This window comes from Phyllostomus discolor, chromosome 7 (genome assembly GCF_004126475.2).
Source record: "Phyllostomus discolor isolate MPI-MPIP mPhyDis1 chromosome 7, mPhyDis1.pri.v3, whole genome shotgun sequence".
Taxonomy (NCBI): domain Eukaryota; kingdom Metazoa; phylum Chordata; class Mammalia; order Chiroptera; family Phyllostomidae; genus Phyllostomus; species Phyllostomus discolor.
In genome coordinates, this window is record NC_040909.2 from 40,269,896 (window position 1) to 40,291,016 (window position 21,121).

The window sequence follows — 21,121 nt, forward strand, 5'->3', positions numbered from 1 at the left end:
CTCTGTGGGTTCAACTCTGTTGGGAGTTGTCTAGTCAAATGTCTACTTTACTCCTATTTGATCATGCCCCTGTACCTGAATCTCTCCTTTTCAAAAGACAACCTCCTTGATAAAGACTCAGAAGTTTTGGTTTGTTTTTAAATGTACCCAATTTGTCTTTTTCTTCCTATTAAGATCAAAGGTATCTTCCCCAGTTTTCCAATAACTTATCTGAGATTATCTGGTGTGATAATGACTGTACTTACCACATATATGGCAGGGAGGGGGAATATACTGAGGGTTCCACATATCTTGAAAATAAGGTTAGCCTTAGATAATGGAATAGTAAGAACTGACATGCCCTTGGAGGACATCAGTCACGTGTGAAAGTTAGTCATCTGAAAAGGCTGTAGAAAAGCAGTTGAGGGGACTGGGGACTTCTACCTTTAATCAAAGTGACAAAGGGATGACCTCAGAAGATATATTTTAATTAAAGAAGCTAAAAACCTATATAACTCTAGAAGATTATTCATAGATAGTAGCAGGGCCCATGTGGAGTTTAGATAGAGGGAGCCTAGAATTTGTTGATATCTTTGCCACTCTAGAAATTAGCAAGATGATCTCACTGGAAAAGAGATCCCTTCAGTACTTGAGGTATCCTAGCTCTATGAGGCGATCATGAAATCTTCTGATTACCAACTCTCTCCCCATGTACATAGTGGGTGTGACAGACACGGCAAATTAAATAGCCTAGTTTAGAGTATCAATCTCTTATGATTTTGGCTATTTGGAATTAGTTCCTGAGAACCTTCATGGTAACTGAATTTCTGACCTGAAGAGGTAGGAACCATGGATCATGATGATCTACTAAAGCAAAAGTCTGGAGAACAGAGGTTTGGGGAAATGTAAAAACCACAACCTTAGGAACATCATTCAGAAGAGGAATTCAGTTAGCTATAAGCAGGCACAACTAATGTGTAAGGGAGTCACTACAAAGTAGTAGTTAAGAACAAAGTGGTAGTTAAGAACACAGCCTCTAGCCCTGGCTGGTGTGGCTCACTGGATTGAGCACCAGCCTGTGAACCAAAGGGCCATTGGTTCGATTCCCAATCAGGGCATGCATGCCTGGGTTGCAGGCCAGGTGCCTAGCTGGGAGCACATGAGAGGCAACCACACAACCACACGTTGATGTTTCTCTCCCTCTCTTCTCTAATAATAAATAGATAAAATCTTTAAAAAAAGAACACAACTTAGCCTCCATGTGTCCCAATTTCCTCATCTGTGAAATAAAGTGGATGTGAAGGCTAAATGAGATAATCCAAATAAATGCTTAGTATGACATCTGGAACATAGCAAGCTGTGTCAGGAGTTAGCCATCACACCATTTTTGTTCAAAGAAAAACAAACTATCCCATAAGATGGCCCGGAATTCAAGTCAAGGCAGAGAAGTATCAGTTGAGGGCCAAATACAACCTTGATGCTGCTGAATTTATTTCCACTCCAGACTTCCAATTAGCTCCCATGCCCCTTAAACTTTTACATATACTTCAAAACAAAGGTGTTGTCTCAGCAACTCATGTTTTTTTCTTGTAAAACTACTCTTTTTTTCCCAAACAACAAATGTATACTTTTCTGAGTACTTAACAAACAAAGCACCTGTTAGTCAATGAGAATACAAAGGAGGAAAAGTATCCTTGCCCTCATGAAGCTGAACATCTAATTGAGAAGGGATTAGAGGACCCACATAGTGGTGAATTCATATGCACTGGATTTAGGCCAACCATCCATTTGGTATTTGACTTTTTATTACAGAGTCATAACCAAGAGAAAGGTCAGGGAAATCACTATATCTAGAATCACCCTGTTCTAAGTAACATGAGAAGCTTGTACTGAACTAAAATTGATTGTACTTTCTCTCCCTCCCTCTCTTAATTTTGATCTCTCTCCTTTCCATTTCCTTCAAGGTATAACAAAGTGCTGAGATGGCTCTGGGACCTTCAGTCTCAAATTCTCAGGCTCATATTTTGGCCGGCCCATGGCAGCAGCTGGTGAAGGCAGACAAGCAGCTCCCATTTTGCAAGTTCACACAGGGCAGGACACAGAAAGTCATCCGTTATTTACTTGTAACTACCACTTCAGTACTCCTCTTCCTCTCATTGTGAGTTTCATGACGATGGGGAAGGAGAGTGGGCTTTCTTCCTCATGTGGCATGGGCAGACTTTCAAATATTTATTGACTGAAGCAGGTTTGTCCTATGGCTGTTAGAATTAGCTTCTGTACGAAAAACCACCGATCCCTTTTCTCTTAAAGCAGCCTCTCAGTGACGCTTTCTTTTTGCAATATTCTAACCACAGTTCCCACTTCTTTTAGTTTCCATGGGATCTGGTTGCTACATTTGAAAGTATATTACTCTCCTGTAATATGTCAGGTAGGAGAGATAGCCCCCTACACCCAGGGTCTGCTTTGCATTTTGTGGACAAACATCCAGACCAGGGAACACCAGGAGGCTCCACTCATGTTGGACTAGTCGCCAGTTTACTGATTGCTCTGTTGCCTCAAGAAATTCATAGCACCTTCAAGCAAGGGAACAACAGTGTGGTGTTTATTGAAATCTACATCTGGTAGCAATTTGTTCAACAGCAACCAGCTTTCCTCCTCTCCTTTTCTTCAGTCAAATAATCCACAGGGGCCCATAATACCCCACAACTGTTCATTTGTCCGAGGCCTGTTTTGTGTAGCTTATGTTCCTAATTACAGATCTTAGTTTATCAACAAGTTTCAGCATAGCGAGTAATTTTTTAGACTGCAGAGGAGACTGACGGCACATGTCCTAAGGCAGTCACGCTGTTACTGACCATCACCATCTGGGCTGAAAGACGAAGCCTCACACTGGCCTCCTGTCCCTAGTTCCCCAGCCCGTACTTGGGCAGCAGAGGAAATTGGGGCATTTCCCTTCCCCACTGTAAGAGGTGTGGCCTCACAATGCTGTGTGGGTGTTTGGAAGGAGGAACAGCTGATTCTTAACAAGAATAAGACACTGTGTTGGTGGAGAAGGGGAGAAGCCCTATGTTTCAGTCTTGGAGAAAACTCTTCCTTTGGTGGTGGGGGGTGAGGTAGACTGAGCAGCTGGTTCGCTAAAGTACTCAATGTGAAGAGTTCTTTTATGGTAGCCATGGTTAGGTGAGAAGATGGGGGTAAATTCAGAGAGTAAGTCAAGACTGGGGGCAAATCTGGGGACGAGAATTTTGAAATTTTCACTAAAGTCCTTAATTTGAAAGTGCTCATAGAAAAGAACAGTGTAGGAAGGCCAAGGGCAGACACAGTAGACTTGAGAGTAGACTGGACTTAGGATGGACTTCTATACATATTCCCAGCACCTAAGCCCCTCTCCTTTGGGGTGGACAGTGCCCATCTCATCTCAAGCATGTGGTTCTAAGGGAGGCTGCCAATCACCACATCCTGCGTGTAGTCCAAGCTGGCCAATCATGACAGCCCATCCCTGTCTACTACAAGTCGCCTAGAGAAGGCATGTGACTCAGACCTAGTCAGTCACAGTCTGTGTCCTGGGTTTTCGTTTTGGAGCCACTGGGGAACATGCTCTTAAAGGAAGAGATTGTGGAACTAACTGAGGCCATGTTTTTTGCTACATGGGGCAGGCGTCAGAGAAACTGTTCAAAATGAGAGAGGATGAAATCAACAAAGAGAAAACAGAGATGAGCAATGAAGAAAAAGATGGACATGACATTAAACACTTCCCACCCTCTACTTAGAATTCTTGGGGCCAGGATTCCATGGCCCAGTTATAAATCCCTCGTTTATGTTAAGCCCAGTTTGAACTTTTGTTTTTTTGCTATCATAGCCAGGGTCTAAAAGGCTACAAGGGCTTTTTATTGAATATGATTGCTATGATGATCAATGGAGTAAATGCAAGTAAACCCATTCTAAAAAATGCAAGTGCCACACAACTGTCAGATACTGATTACATGCTGAGTGGAGGGTGGGTACTAAAAAACACTGCTGATCCAATGTCAGGAGATAAAAAAAACAACAACTTTTCATTATGGAGACTTTTGGAAATACAAAGAGGCAGATGGAATGGTATATGCTTTCTCATGGTGCCTTTCCTCAGCCCCAGTGACGGCCTCGCCCATGGTCCAGTCCAGGAGAGCAGTGGTTTTGGCTAACTCTTCCTGGGGCACCACCTGTACCATGATCCCAGGCCTGGGAATCCCCTTCTCCAACTGGAATTGCAAGTAAGGCTTTTGGGCACGGCATAGAATCTTACAGTGGGAAGTTCACTGTCAGTAATTCAGGAATTCAGCCTTCTCAGACTTGTGCTGGGCCCTCACCTGACAAGTGCCTCATTCCTTCTAAGGCTCACTTATGAGTTCTTAATAGTGTCATTGAATGTGCATTTTGTCATGACAGCTGTCAATGAAAGAAAACCCTGCTAATGCTGAAAGTAAATCAGTTACAAAAAAATATTTTTACTGTTAACACCATGTTTCCTCTGTGGACTAGATTCAGGAGTTTCCTCCTTTTTATAACCCATTTCCAAAGATAGAAAATAACCCTCTGTCATATTTAATATAGGGTGCACACAAGTGGGATGATCGAAACCACGAAACCTGGGTATTAAAAATACTCTATCATTATTATGGAATATTAGGTTAGAAAAGATATAAAAAGCTCTAATCCAATAGAATCAAATTTCTGGTGGAAGTGTAGTCTAAGCATCAGTATTTTTAGAAAGCACCCTGGGTAAAATTCTAAGGGGCAGCCTGATTGAGAACCACGGCTCCAACCCAGCCAATATCTTTCTTTAACAAATGAGGACACTGAGGACCAGGGGCATAGATAGGACTCTGCCAAGGCTGAACAGCTCATCTGGGATTAGAACACAGGTCTGTGGGTTCCATGGTATTTTTCAAGTAAATAACTAGGTCATCCTATTGTGTTTTCTTTTAACAAGGGTTACATAAGCAGAACATACAGGGATTTTCAGAGTTGAAGTACAGAAATAAACCATTAGGGAAAAGGAATTCAAATAAATATAAACATAAGCTGTCCAACCTCATTGATAATCAAGAAAATGCAAATTTAAAGCATAATGAGATATTATTATACACCTAATAGACTGTCAACCTTTTGAATTTTCAAGTTTAAAATTAATAAAACTTTCTCTTTAGGAAAGGTGATAAAAGGTTTAGGAGAGAAAAAAGGCTGAAAAACACTGACCTACAGAAATGTTGCACAGATAATGTAATCAATATTGGTTGCTATACCCCTCCTAACACTTTTTATCAGAGATCTTGGATGCTTCTATGTCATGGGCCTTTCTGCAATGCCTTCTCTCTTCTCTTACACTTGGAGTTCTAACCTTGGAGGTCCAGCTCAAAATGTTGCACATTTCTGTACCCCAGGTGATCTATATCTATATCTTTATATCTCTATCTATCTACCTCTAGCTATATCATCTATATAAAGATGATTCCAACCTGTACTCTTTAGTATACAGTCCAAAACTGGAATCACTATTAAATAAAAACTTCATTCCCACAGATTTTATTAGAAGCCAATCTATTCTTAAAGCAGTAAGAAAACACAGTGATGCTGGCTGACCAATTCCCAGGATGGTACAGTGAGATAAATCATGCTCTCCAAGAATGCAGGTATAAGGAAACAGACAAAAAGCAAAATAAATGGCTTTGTTAAATGGCTCAATTGGAAAGTGGAGGTAATCTCTATAAAGTAGAACACATACAGGCTTATAAAGTAAACCTCAAGATATAGATGAACACAGCACAGCTAAGTTTAATGTCTAGTCAACTTGGCAAATCAATTAAGTTCTTTGAGCCTTGACAGCCTCATCCATAAAATGGGGTAGTAGCCACCTGATAAGACTGTTGTGGGCATCCAAAGGCTAGGTACAAAAGTTTCATAAAAAATACAGATAATATAATCGATATTGGTTGCTATACCCCTCCTAACACTTTTTATCAGAGATCTTGGATGCTTCTATGTCATGGGCCTTCTGGAATGCCTTCTCTCTTCTCTTACACTTGGAGTTCTAACCTTGGAGGTCCAGCTCAAAATCCAACTCCTGCCTGGAGCCCTCTCTCTGTATCTGATGCTCCTAAAATCCTGCAGAACTCACTGTACCATGCATTCAGCTATCTGACACACCCATGGCCCTGCAGTCTCAGTTACTTTTCCATCCTACACCCCTGATTATGCCATGTCTGCCTCCTGAAGGCCTGGCTTGTACCTCTTTGAATCCCCACACCACCATGAACTTAGCAAGGGGTTAATAAGTATTGATGGACTGACAGAAGTTATGATTGAACCTGACAAGATTTAATTAAAGAAATACAACTCAGCCCTGGCCAGGTGGCTCAGTTGGATGTAGCACCATCCTATGCACCCAAAGGTTATAGGTTTGATTCCTGGTCAGGACCCATGCCTAGGTTGCGGGTTTGATCCCCAGTCAGGGTACATATGGGAGGTAACTGATATATGTTTCTCTCTCTCTCTCCATCACTATCTCTCTCTCCCCTTCCCTTCCTCCCTCCCTTTTTCTCTCTCTAAAATCAATAAACATATCCTCGGGTGAGGATCAAAATAAATAAGTACATATATCTTAGAATATTTCATATTCCCTTTCCTCCCTGCTATCCCACAGCTAATTGAGAAACAAGATGAAGCAACACTAAGGTTTCGGAACCAAAAAATCAATTTAATTTTACAGTATCAAAACATGGACAACCCCCAAATTCAACACATGGCAGCTGTTCTGTTTGCAAGTGAGAAGGGTCAGCTGTAAAAATACAGCCCCTAGAATAATGGCCACAGGATAAGCCTCAAGAACACCTCTCTGGAACCCTCCACTGCTGATGCAGTCAGGAAATCAGGCAGGTGGCTCCCACTTCCTAATCCCCACTATCTTTCTCACAGGACTAGATCTCAGAAAAACCTCTCCTACCCAATGAAAGGCACCACTTTATCTTATTGTTTTTCGAATTCAAAGGCATACATAACTGCCAAACAGAGCTTCTGACAAACAAATAAAACAAAACAAAAAAACAACTTGGTAGTTTAGTTGGTCAATGTAACCTCAATGTCATAAATGTTTTCTTTCTGTTAGGCTTTTCAAAATATGGAAAATAGCCTTCCCAGTCCCATCCCTACCTCCTCAAAAGCCCCAGTCAGGCATGGGGACCCCTGGGGGAGTATAGGCAGGAACGACTGCTCAGGACTGGGAGAGACCTGCCTGGTACAGCAGGGTATCTGGGGTACACTGCCAAAAAGGATAACCAAGTCTCCCTATGCAGAGAGGAGGGTGTCAAGAGCTTAATAGATATGCCCAGATTTATCTACAAGTGACTGATGCTTAATTATTGTTTTAAAAAACTTTAGGTATAAGTTGTAAACTTGAGGAAAAAGCAAACAACGGTTTAAAAGGTGCCTTTAAAATCCTGTGTACTATTAGGAAAATGTGAATGCATACTGGACTTCAGGTGATAAGGAATTATTGTTTGTTGTTTTGTGACACCAATGGTATTGTTTACATAGAAAAATGTCTGTATTCTGGACAGTTTTATGCTAAAAATTTAGGTTGGAATGTCAATGTATATGAAACTTGCTTTCAAATAGTTCAGGAAGAGAAAACGTTTTGAGTGTGAATGTGATGTGGTGTGTGTGTGCACATATTGTGTGTGGGTGTCTGTGTGTGTGAGAGAGAGAAACTAGGTGTCACAAAATGTTAATCACTGAATCCAGGTAGAAGGTACATGGGGAATTTAATGTACCTTTTAAAAAACTTTTTGTATGTTCAAGAATTTCAACATAAAGGGTCTTGGAAAAAAACTAAATCCTGTGATAAAGAGGGAAATTAAAAAAATTCAGATCCAGGTTGGGATATGGATCTTTGAAACATGTACTTCAACTTAAAATAATAGATACCAAAGCACTCTCAACTTCCCCCAACAACTCCATGAGGATCTCTGTGGCTGGAACTGACATTTTGACTTTCTCTTTCTACAAAGCCTGCCAGGGAGGCATTTGGTCAGTGGGCCCTGCTCCCTTATTCTTCCTCCTTCCTCAGCACTCTCAGTACTTACTGACTATCCACAGTGTAAGAAAGAGTTAAATGGTGAGCAGAGACTAAGGCTTTGAACACTGAGGCACAATAAAAATGGTAGAACTTATTGTCACCTCTACAAAAAATAAGTTAACATGCTCCAATAGTCTGTCACAGACAAAAAATCATTACTGCCCTCAGAGAGCCAGAGAGAGACAAGGAAAGGAGGAGGAAGCACAGAGAATCCCAATGTGTACATTGGGGCTACATGCTTTCTTTTCTTCCTTTAAAAAAATCTTTACTGGGATATAATTCACACACCTTGCAATTCACCTATTTAAAGTGTATATAATTCAACGTTTTAGTATGTTTAAGTTGTACAACCATCACCACAAGCCAAGATTTGAACATTTCATCATCTCAAAAAGAGACCCTTATCTACAAGTAGTGGCTCCTTATTTCCCCCCAATCTCCCACCCCTACTACCTGGAAACCATTAATTTGCTTTTTGACTCTATGGATTTTAAAATTCAGGAAATTTCTTATATATGAAATGCTATACTATGGGGCCCTTTGTGACTGGCTTCTTTCACTTATCAGGGTTCATTCACACTGAATCATGTAACAGTAATCCTTCCTTTTTTAATTGCCAAGTAACATCCCTTTATTTTATAACAGTTGATTCCTTTACCAGTCTGATGGACCTCTGGGTTGTTTCTACTTTTTGGCTATTATGAATAAACAGTGCTGTTAAGAACACTGGCATACAAATTTTTGAATGAACATGTGTTTTCATTTTGCTCAGTTATATATTTAGTAGTAAAATTTCTGAGCCATATGGTAACTGTGTTCAACTTTTTAAGGAACTGTCGGACTGTTTTCCAAAGTGGCTGTGCCATTTTACATTTTCACTAACAGTGTAAAAGGGTTCCAATTTCTCTATATCCTCTTCAACATTTACTGTCTGTTTTCTTGACTACAGTCATCTTAGTGGGCATGAAGTGGTATCTCATAGTAGTTTTGATTTGATTTCCCTAATGACTAATGACATTGAGCATCTTTTCATGTACTTATTGGACATTTGTATAACTTTTAGAGATGTCTATTTAAAGCCATTGCCAATATGGCTTTATTTTATTTATTTTATTTTTAGATATTTTATTTATTTATTTTTAGAGAGAAGCAAAGGGAGGGAGAAAGTGAGGGAGAGAAACATCAATGTGTGGTTGCTTCTCATGTACCTCCTACTGGGGACCTGGCTTGCAACCCAGGCATGTGCCCTGACTGGATATCAAGCTAGCAACTCTTTGGTTCACAGGCTGGCACTCAATCCACTGAGCTATACCAGCCAGGGCCATAGCCCATTTTTAAATTGGGTTATTTTTTTTATTGTTGAGTTGCAAGAGTTCCCAATATATTGTGAATATCAGTTCCTTATCAAACATATAACTTGCAAAAAACTATTTGAAGCACAAAGTTTTGATATAGTTTAATTTATCTACCTTTTCTTTTGAAAGATGATTTCTTATTTAATATTCACAGTAATTGTGAGAAGCAGGAATTATCTATTCCACTCTACAAATGAAGAAAGTGAAACTCAATGAAATTAAGGAAATGACCCAAGGTGTCACATAGGGCCACAACACATGGTCTGGTCCTGCACAACCCATACATTTGAACACAGCAGTCTCAGCCATTTATTGGAGTGAGGATATTAACTCAGGCCTTCTGATCAGGCCAGAGTTCAGGCTACACATTCATCCTGTGTGTTATAGTGTAATATGGCTGCTTTTTAAAGAAACTCTTCGCCTACTACACATTCAACATTCTAAGGATACTGCCATTACTTAAAACAAGGGAGATTTGGCATTCATCTTTATAAATGTACTCAATTATAGTGAGGTGAGACTTGAGTTTATGAAGAAGCCAAAAGTCTTGGGTGCCAAGTCTGGAGAATGAGGTCAGTTGGCTGAGTTATACCATTTTGGATTTATATACACTGCTACACACACCAACCAATACACAGTATGAGAAATGTTCTTTTAAGGCTCAACGTAGTTCTAAATCTCAAAAGAATGTGACCAAAAATGCTTCTAGCAATGGCAGCCAGATATGATAGATACCAGAGAATATTTATAAAATGTACAAAAAGTAAGCACTCTGATACAATTTAAAACTTTTTTAAAAAAAGGTTTATTTCTTTCTTTTTAGAGAGAGGGGAAGGGAGGGAGAAAAAGAGAAAGAGAAACTTGGATATGCAAGAGAAACATTGATCAGTTGCCTCTCATACACCCCCAACTGGGGACCTGGTCTCAGACATGTGTCCTGACTAGAAATTGAACTGGTGACTTTTCTCTTTGCGAGACAATGCCCAATCCACTAAGCCACACCAGTCAGAGCCATTTTAAAACATTTTTTGATATAAGAATTAACCACTTTTTAAATTTTTGGTCATACTGGGTATAGTTGAGTCAAAATCACTGAATTATTAGAGCTAGAAAGGATTTCATGTATGGTTAAATCCCCTTATTGTAAGTGGGGAAACTGATACACAAAATGTTTAAATCATTCACCCAGGTACTCAGGAGAACACTAGCAGAACAAGAACTAAAATTTAAAGAGAATACAGTTCTCATGTTCTATTTCTTAATATTCCTGTTTTAACGCTGCTTTTAGTGTTTATGATTCCCCCCTTCTCTCTCCCACAGACCTCCAAATGGATTATACCATCCAAGACTCCTTAAGGGTGGGGAACTCTGCCCAGACTTCAGTGCCTGTCCTCCAACTGGAATCCTTCCCTAATACCAACTTACCAAAACATGTCAAATCCACGTAGATAACTCTGACAGCAAATAAATGGGACTCATTTTATAAAGTGAGTTCTGCAGGGGTATAGCCAAACCTTATTTCAAAAACTAGTTTGTAGTTCCCAATCTAAGAATTAAATGGCTTTCTGCCTGTTGTCTCTGCCTTTCCCCCCTTACTTAGGAGAGAAGGCCAAGGCTGTGTCTTGACGGATTGCTTCATAAGGAAAAATCAAGAGAAGATACAGTCTGAGGATGGGCCAGTGCAGGCTGAACAGGGGCTAGCAGAAGGCTCTGGGAAAAGAGAACTGGACTCATGAGCAGGCCAGGTCAGTCCCCAGAGCAATTCCTCTCCACTGGAAACAGGTCTAAGTGCTGACACGGGGTTTCCCACAGCTTCTACTGGCCTCCAAAAGCTATTTGTCATCAGAGGCTCTTGATGAAGCTGTGCATAAATATCTGACTGTTGTTAAATACAAAACAAAACAAAACAAATAATCCACAGGAACCAAATCAAAACCAGCTGTGAGTGGGAGAGGCCAAAAACTCAGTGTAAGTGCAAAAGGCTCAGCAGAAACATTTGTTAATTGAGCTATTTACTTTGCCGAATAGTAAATTGTCATGCCAATGAAGTCATATCACATGACTATAATGTTTTTCTTATGACTTTCCTGCTATGAGAAAAATGGGCACTTTATTTTCTACAATCCTGAATTCTGTAGTAGATGAGTCAGAATATGAGTTTTAAATCAGAATCAAGCCATGGGCTCAGCCTTGTGCACTTCTACCAGCCTGTTCATGACTTTATATCCTATGTTAAAGTTGGCACTAAACTTTCTTTCTAAATGATCTTTCATTAATCCCTAATTCTAAAATTATATTAAAAGAGTGCTGTAACTACAATCCTGAAAACATAATTATATGGTATAGCATGGAATATTGATAATATGGTTAAGGCAAGAGAAGGAAACATAGCCTAAAATTAATCCTGAAATCATGGAACTTGCAAACTGTCAAGAATGAGATGGAAGTAGTTCAGGGAAACTGGATTATGGGATTTTGAAATTTGAATTTCTCAAGTATATACCACTGCTGCTTTATTAATTCTGTTATGAATCAGTCTTTTCTCTCTAGTTAGGCAGAGCTTGAAAATTATTTGGCATTTCCCACAGCACAATGTGGAAGTTGAACCCACAGCTGGAATGAAATCAGTACATGTGAACTGGTAGTTAGTTGATAAATAACCCTAAAAAAGACAAGTCACAGTAAACCATTTTGTGAAAACATGGTTAAGTCATTCCCATGTTTGATTTAGACTGAGTCCTTCTTCAACAAATTCAGCAATTTAAAGAGGATTTGGTGAGTACTTCACCAGCTCCACAACTTGGACATCTTGTCCAGTCAACTTTAAGGCCCTTTGTTTGCTTCCAACTGAGATAAACAGATGTCTAGGAGCAACAGGGAACTGGGCTCAGTCTTCAAATATCCAAAACCATTCTCCCTAAAGGTCTTGAAAGTAATGGTCAGACCTTCACACAAAATTCCCTATTCAGATGGCAACATTTTAAGAGAGTAAAAAGGTGAGTAGGCCTTTTCTTCTATGAGGCTTTCTAATACTTCATGGGTAGAATGTAACTATAATTTGGCAGCTAGATGGACTATAGACAAAGAGGTCTCTGTCCAATGCCTGTACTTTATGAAATATAACATTAGAGAAAGCATTTATGAGGCATTTTAAATTTTTTAATCTATAGTTCAAAGTAAATATCTACCACACATATTTCTCTTTTAAATATTCTTATTGTACCTTAGCTCGGCAGCTTCTCCTCATTTCACTAAATGAAACAGGAGAATTTTCCCTTGTCTGCAAAATCGATCTACCAGTTCTGTTTTTATTTTCTAAGCTCTATCTCCATCCTATCTCTAATACCATCCATTTTTGCTCATTTATTCCATTACCCAAAACAAACTCATCTTTGTAAGTCTGGCAACTCCTTCCGCCACATCCCTAGTCCCTGCTCTGCATCTTGCACTTCAAGCCCTCCTGCAACACAAACTGACCTGGTGATTTGTCTGCTAATCTCAACAACAGTGTTATTATACTAGTAACCTAGACTGAAATAATGGCAATTGTTTTTGAATGATGGAAGAGGGATGGGTGCAAAAAAATTGGGCTGCATACATCTAGATGATTCTGTCTTAAATATATCTTCCAAGCCCTGGCTGGGCAGCTGAGTTGGTTGGAGTGCTGTTCTGATACACCAACGTTGCAGGTTCAGTCCTCGGTCATGGCACATATAAGAATTAACCAATGAATGCATAAAGAAGTGGAACAATAAATCAATGTTTGTCTCTCAAAAATAAATAAATAAATAAAATATCTTGCAATCCATTCATTATCTCTGTGTCCCTTTCTATGAAAATAAGTAGATTTGCAGTCTCTAATAGGATCAGTTATGTATTCCTCCTTAAAGGGTCTATAATTTGGGAGACAGACCAGCAGTATTAAAGGATATGAGAAAATTTAATAGCATCACAAGTTCTTCTCTTTTAACTAAAAGAGAATTATCTAGCTGTAATATGAACCTTGAAAACATCATGCTAAGTGAAAGATGTCAGATACAAAAGGCCACAAATTGTGAGATTCCATTTACATGACATGTCCTGAAAAGGTAAGTCTATAGTGACAAAAAAGTAGAGCAGTGGTTGCCAGGCCCAGAAAGAGAGGGGATGAGGAGTGACTGCTTAATGGGTGCAGATAGTTTCTTTTGGGTGTGGTGAAAATGTTCTAAACTTAGTAGTAGCAATAAGTAGCACAACTCTATGAATATACTAAAAGAGCCCACCGAATTGTACATTTTAAAAGGGTGAACTTCATAGTATGTGGATTATAATTCAATAAAGCTGTTATTAAAAAAACCCTTATCTTATTTCAGGAAACTCTGGCTCCAGCTACATGCTCATGATTATGAGTAACACACTAAAGACTTGGCCTCTAAGACTTTTTTTATTCAGCCTAGAATGCCCTCCCCAACTTCCCTACTCTTTCCCTGCCCAAATCCAACTTTTATTTTTAGTGATAGCTTACTTATCCTTTAAAACTAACTGGTGATGGATGTTAACTACACTTACTGCAGGGATCATTTTGAAGTATGTACAAATAGTAAATCATTACACTGAACACCTGAAAGTAATACAATGTTACATGTCAATTACACCTCAATTAAAATAATTAATTAATTAATTTTATAAACCCAACTGGAATGTTTGTTCCTTTCTGTGTGAAGTCTTCCTTGACATCCTTACTCCCCCAGGCAGGAGTAACTGCTCTCTCGGCAATTAATATATAAATTACTAAAACATTTGTAATGATATTCGAGTACCCTATTTATGTGTCTGTTTCTCACACTAGACCACAAGCTTGCCTCATTAACTTCTGTACTCACCAGCACAGTACCCTGCTATCAAATTTTCAAAAGATGTTCAGTAATTCTCTTTTTAAAAAAACAGTATCTGTACAAATATATATATTATAAATAATGTATAAAATAATTCTGTCACATACAATTATCTGGTTGAATCCAATGTTGATGCCTGAAAACAGCCTAAGATGAGAATTCATTGGGCATTCTTCACTGTGTTGCTAAAATAAATAAGTTGGGACCTTTCTATATGGGATGCAGAATTTTGTACATTTATTATTGAACATTTACAAATCCACTTGGAATCAAATATGGAAATCAAAACACTAAACAGATACATGTATATTTTTTGACAAACATTTGTTTATGTGCACACACACATTTTTCACAGTACTGTAAATGAATGTGGATAGGATAATGATTTCTGTTGTTTTGAGGTCCTCTGGTGAGCATTATGTTCAAACAGTCCTATTAAGAGCTTTTTAAGAAAGGTAATGATCCTTTTCTAAGATAGGGTCTATAAATACCAATACCTATAAGGATCATCAACTGAAAAGCATCATCTAAATGGAGAACATCACCTAGAGAATACTTTGGGAAAAAGATAGAGAGCCCAGAAATAAAATCGCTCCTATATGGTCAATTAATCTATGACAAAGGAGGCAAGTACATAAAATGGGGTAAAGACAGTCTATCCAATAAATGATGTTGTGAAAATTGGACAGATATATGCAAAAAAAAAATGAAACAAGACCACTTTCTTACACTACATACAAGAATAAACTAAAAATGGATTAAAGATTTAAATGTAAAATGCAAAAGCATAAAACATAGTCAGTAAAATCTCTGAAAATTTTTGTAGCAATATTTTTTCTCATATATCTCCTTGGGTAAGGGAAACAAAAGAAAAAATTAAAAAATGAGACTACATCAAACTAGAAAAGACAACCTACTAAATAAGAGAAGATATTCACTAATGAGACATCTGATAAGGGGTTAATATCCAAAATTTATAAAGACCTCATACAACTCATCACCAAAAAAACACACACACAAAAATAAAACCCCAAATCCCAAACAATCCAATTAAAAAATGGGGAGAGGACTGAAATAGACACTTCTCCAAAGAGGACATACAGATGGCCAATAGACATATGAAAAGATGTTCAACATCACTAATCATCAGAGAAATGCAAATTAAAACCACAATGAGATATCACCTCACATCTGTAAGAATGGCCATCATCAATAAATCAACAAACAAGTACTGGCGAGGATGTAGAGAAAAGGGAACCCTCATGCACTGTTGGTAGAAATGCAGACTAGTGCAGCCACTGGAAAATGGTATGGAGCTTCCTCAAAAAATCAAAATGAGAACTACATTATGACTCTCAGCAATTCCACTCCTGGAAATATAGCCAAAGAAACCCAAAACACTAATTTAAAAGATATATGCACCGCCTATTCATTGTAGTGTTATTCACAATAGCCAGGATATGGAAACAATCCATAGATGAGTGAATAAAGGAGAAGTGGTGCATACATACAATGAAATATTACTCAGTCATATAAACAAATGAAATCTTACCATTTGCGACAACATGGATGAACCTAGAGGGTATAATGCTAAGTGAAAAGTCAGACAGAGAAAGTTAAATACCATATGACTTCACTTATATATAGAATCTAAATAACAAAATAAACAAATAAAACAGACACGGACTCACTGATTCATAGAAAAAAACTAAGAGTTGCCAGATGGGAGAGGGGTTGGAGGGCTGGGTAAAAATGGTGAAGGGATTAAGAAGTACAAATTAGTAGTTACAGAACAGTCATGAGAATGTAAAGCACAGTATAGGGAATATAGTCAATAACATGCTAATAACTATGTATGGTGCCAGGGGGATCAGTTCATAAATTATATAATTATGCTATACACCTGAAACTAATATAAAGTAATGTTGGATGTCAACTATAACTGAAAAAAATATATATATAAATAATATGTTAAAAAAGAACACCTTTAGGCAAGAAACTAAAAACAGTCTTTGTCTCCACTAAGAAAACTGGGTGGTAAGGAAAAGATTTAGATTTCCTTTCCACACAGAATAGTTTTTATATGTTTAAATTTCATATCAAGTAAATACATTATTTAGTGATACAATTTGCTTCTTGACTCCAGATAATCATCACTATTTAGGAATGCAGGCCTGGCATTGCCAGATCTGATATTTCAAAGAAGTTATAAATGGGAAAATTCTGATTTTTTATGTAAAACTCATAATTTTAAAATGTTGGCTTTATTCAGAATTTAATACACAGGGCAGGCCAAACAAAACACACCTGCAAGCCATATCTGGCTCATATGCCAACAAGTTTACCATCTCTAATCAAAAATTTGATATGTGGCTTATGATTCCAAAACTATAAATATAATTTAATTGAGGAAAACTTAAAAAAAACTCAGACTTGTAGATGAAACCATGCCCCATACTGGCCCACATCGCTTTACTCATTGTAGCTTGCTTATATTTCCAGGGTCTTTTAAAAGGCTGTTAATGTTTGACAAACTAAAATGCAAAACAAGCCAGGTTTAATCAAGAAATGTGCCCATTATTTTAACATCTGCTCTGTTTTAAAGAGTGAAATATGGGGTCAATTTCAAGTTTCATTTCTTCTAGCCAACTAAAGAAAAGTATGTGAATTATTTCTAGCTGAGTGGAAAAATTCCCCCAACCAACTAGCCAAATGATTGCATGTTTGAAAAGACCTATGTTATTTTTCCCTTGTCATCAGATAGTACACTGCTGCTCAAAAGACAAAACAGTGGCTATGATCAACATAAAGTTCTGAACCTTCTCTGGGAACCCAATCAAAGCTCTGGGGAAAATCAGAAAGTCTCTTAAAGTCCTGCAGAGATGCCATTCATCTTCTGAAACGAATGTGGGTCTAACTACTGGTCATCAGTGAAGGACTACGTTGGTTGAATGCCCAGGACATCAAAGCCAAAGGAAGTTAAAGAAGAACCAGTTTCAGTTGTAAGTCTAGAAGTAGAGATGCACTATCTTGCTGCTCTGGTGTGCTTAAAATCCTCACCCCAGTCTGCTGAAAGCTACAAAGGATGTGACTCTGGTATTTCCACATGGTTTTCCTATACTCAGTGCTAGCTCCAATCTTCCAAACAGCAGCCTTTTCATCACCAGCTGGTCCAGTATTGGGCCTGACTATTTACTCACTGACCCCTGGGGTCTCCCCAATGGTGAGAATTAGATAGCCCTGGGAGGGGGTGGAGTGGGAGGCAGTCAATAAATCAGATGATAGGACTATTGGCAATTTGCAGGACACAGGCATTTAAAGTTTTCCTTATGTAGCTTCTAGATATGCTATGATAGGGCACATTTTTCCTTAGATCCTTTTCACCCAGGGTAGAAGGATGTTGATTTAATCTCATTCAACCATTGCGAGGCACTATCCATTTTGCCAAATGACATGAATAGAGCCACATTACACACAGCATATCCTTTTCTAAGAACACTGAGCACTTGGAAAAACAAAATAACTTTTTAAAAATTCCCAGTCTTAAACAAACAAACAAACATGATTATAATGACCCAGAAAATTAAATCTGCAAAATATTCAAATTGACAAGGTAAATATAACTCTTAGGTTGTAACTGAGGAAGCCATTTGATGGTGGGGTTCAATGACCTAAGAAGACTGATCAAACTATGAAATAAAAGCCAGCTGTGCTCTCTTTGAAGAACAGTGCCTGAGTCCAATGGCTTCCATGAACTGTATTATGACTAATGGACATTAGTCAACTCTGCGATGGCTACAGGCATGCTGTTTTTCAGTAAGAAACAGAGGTGCTTGGAAATCAATAACCTGTACTTCCTCCATTAGCAATTTTTTGCATTTGACACCTACTATACAACAACCTGCACACATTAGCATCTAGCAATTGCAGAAAAGTTTGTTACAAGGGAAAAAATCATAATTAACTGCTTCTTTCTTTTTCTGTAAATTTGAGTATCAAATAGGTTTCAAACATACCAGTTCTCAGTACATAAAGCTTGTTTTACTCTCACCTCAGCAGCTTGGGTCTCTTGGTGCAGCAATGTAAGACCAGTCAAGTCTTCTAAGAAGGAATGTGAAGAATTAAACACCTTCACCAGGAAATGAAATCCTTCCCGTTCATATTGGTCAAGAACCTGTAAAACATTTACATTTTTAAAAAGGGGCCCATAGATTTCAAATGCATATTAAAAGATTTTCACTTTTAATAAGCACCTGTCAAAAATGAAACAAAAACTAGTGTTAAATAAATAAGGGGATAATCAATCTGTTGGTTGGGCAAAAAACTAGGAGAGCTTAGTATTTATCACTTTTTTCTTTCTTAGAAAGAATGACAATATTATCTTCCAATTTTTAAAAATATTTTATTTATTTACTTTTAGAGATAGGGGAAGGCAGGATGAAAGAGAGGGAGAGAAACATTAGTGTACAAGAGATACATCGATCAGTTGCCTGTCTCACACCCGACCTGGGGATCTGGCCTGCAACCCAGGCACGTGCCCTGACTGGGAATGGAACCAGCGACCTTTCGGTTTGCAGGCCAGTGCTTAATCCATTGAGCCAAATTGGTCAGGGCTATCTTCTAATTTGAATGACAATTTTTCCTCAAATAAAATATGTAAATTCACTAAAAATTCTAGAAGAGCTGGGGTTACTGATTTTAAAATTCACTTGTTAGAAAAAAATAACAACGAAGAGAAGAGCCAAAAAAAAAACATTTTATAAGGATACAGGGAAAGGAAGGGACAGAATGATGAGGAATGTGACCTACTCACTAGCCAAATGTATTTAAAAAATTGTTTTTTAAATGTACAACTAAATTTCACCAGGTACATCACAAAAGAGGAAATCCAAATGGTCAACAAGTGATCATGGAAATAAAAACTAAAACCACAGTGAAATACTACTTTATACCTACCAGCATGGCTAAAATGGGAAAGACAGAAAATACCAAGTACTGGCAAAGATGTTTAACAACCAGCATTCTCATGTGAGTACAAAATAAGGAAACAACTTCACAGGTTTAACACATATATGCTCTATGATCAAGCAATTATATATATAATTACTTGATATACAAACACACAGATCTCCAACAAAAAGTGTGTACATGTGTGCACCAGAAGACCCAAACAAAAGTGCCCACAGTAGCACTATTCATGATAGCCCCAAGTAGAAACTACAGTTTATTCATTTAGTGGAACACTGTATAGCAATGAAAATAAATATAATCACATGGATGATAATTCTCATAAATATGTTAAACAAAAGGGAGAAGCAGTATATATTAGGTTGGCAAAAAGGTTTGTTCAGTTTCTTCCATATAATGGCTCTTAGTAGTGCTTAGCTGTCTTTAACTTCATTTAGAACAATTTTGTTAGATTGTATTGTGGCAGCTGTCAAATCAGCATGAATTAAAAAAAACTTACAAAATTGGTGAATTTTTGTTCAGCCATTTTAATATTGAAGATGAAAGGAGACATACAACATTTTTGGAGTATTATACTCTGTTATTTCAAGAAAATAAAAACAACTAAAATGCAAAAAAAAAAAGATTTGTGCAGAAGGTGCTGTGATGGCTAGGACATGCAGAAGGTGCTGTGATGGTTTGCGAAGTTTCTTGGTACTATTGACATTTTGGTCAAATAATTCTTTGCTGTGGGGCTGTCTTACGCATTGGAAGATGTACAGCAATAGCTCTGGTCTCTACCCACTAGAAGCCAACAGTGGGAGATAGCCAGCTTACTCAAAATGATCAAGTTATTGATTATTCACCAAATCAATCAAACTATTGGTGAAAATGAAAAATGTGTCTTTTATTTTATGGAAAAACTAAACAGACTTTTTGGCCAGCCCAATACTATAAGATTACATTTATATAATGTTTAGAAAAGAAGCCAGATGAAATCTACAGTGTTAGAAACAGGTGAGTAGTTAAACATGGAGGGACTGTAATCGAAAGAGGGCACAAGGGAGGGTCAGGGGTACTGGTAATAAAGGTGTACTTTGTGAAAAACCATCAAGAACTTTTTTGTATGCATGTTGTCCTTCAATAAAAAGATCAAAAGAGGCCCTGGCTGGCGTAGCTCAGTGGATTGAGTGCGGACTGCGAACCAAAGTGTCGCAGGTTCGATTCCCAGTCAGGGTACATGCCTGGGTTGTAGGCCATAACCCCCAGCAACCACACATTGATGTTTCTCTCTCTCCCTCCATTCCCTCTCTAAAAATAAATAAACTCTTAAAAAAAAGATCAAAAGATAAAAGGCCAGTAGTCCTGACAGAACAATATAAGAACATATGAGGACTTCAAAACAATAAAAAATAATGATTATCACACATTTAAAAATTTAATAATCATAGGAACTATGAATTGCAGAAAGCAAACAGTGAACAGAATGCCTCAGAAATTCTTTTGGAGTTAAGAAATAAAGAAATGAATGTTCTGAAAAGATATTAGATGTCAAAGATAAGTTCAAGAAATCAATTACACATAAAAAGGAAGGTTGCAGGAGCAATAACAAAAAATAGGAAAAAATTATACTTTCTCCATTTAGAAATGAAAATACTCAACCCAGTTCAGACTGTTCAGACTTTTTTTCAAATACTTTTTTTGAGAGATGGAAATTATGATTTTTTTCAATACTCTTCAAAAAAATTTTTTTTATTTTAATTGTTGTTCAAGTACAGTTTTCTGCCTTTTACTCCCATCCCAGCCCATCCCCCAAGCCCTCCCCACCTCTCTCCCATTCTCACCCCCCCCTT

The 21,121-nt window shown here is 37.9% G+C and overlaps 1 protein-coding gene across 3 annotated transcripts in view; it reads right to left on the reverse strand.

Moving 5' to 3' along the window:
• Nucleotides 1-21,121, reverse strand: part of ATG7 (autophagy related 7) — a 284,196-nt gene that overhangs the window by 94,678 nt on the left and 168,397 nt on the right. For all 3 annotated transcript variants that reach the window (XM_028518253.2, XM_036030797.1, XM_036030796.1), the window contains exon 18: nucleotides 18,373-18,495. In XM_028518253.2, the coding sequence (XP_028374054.1) occupies nucleotides 18,373-18,495 (123 nt within the window). The remainder of the gene's footprint in view (nucleotides 1-18,372; nucleotides 18,496-21,121) is intronic.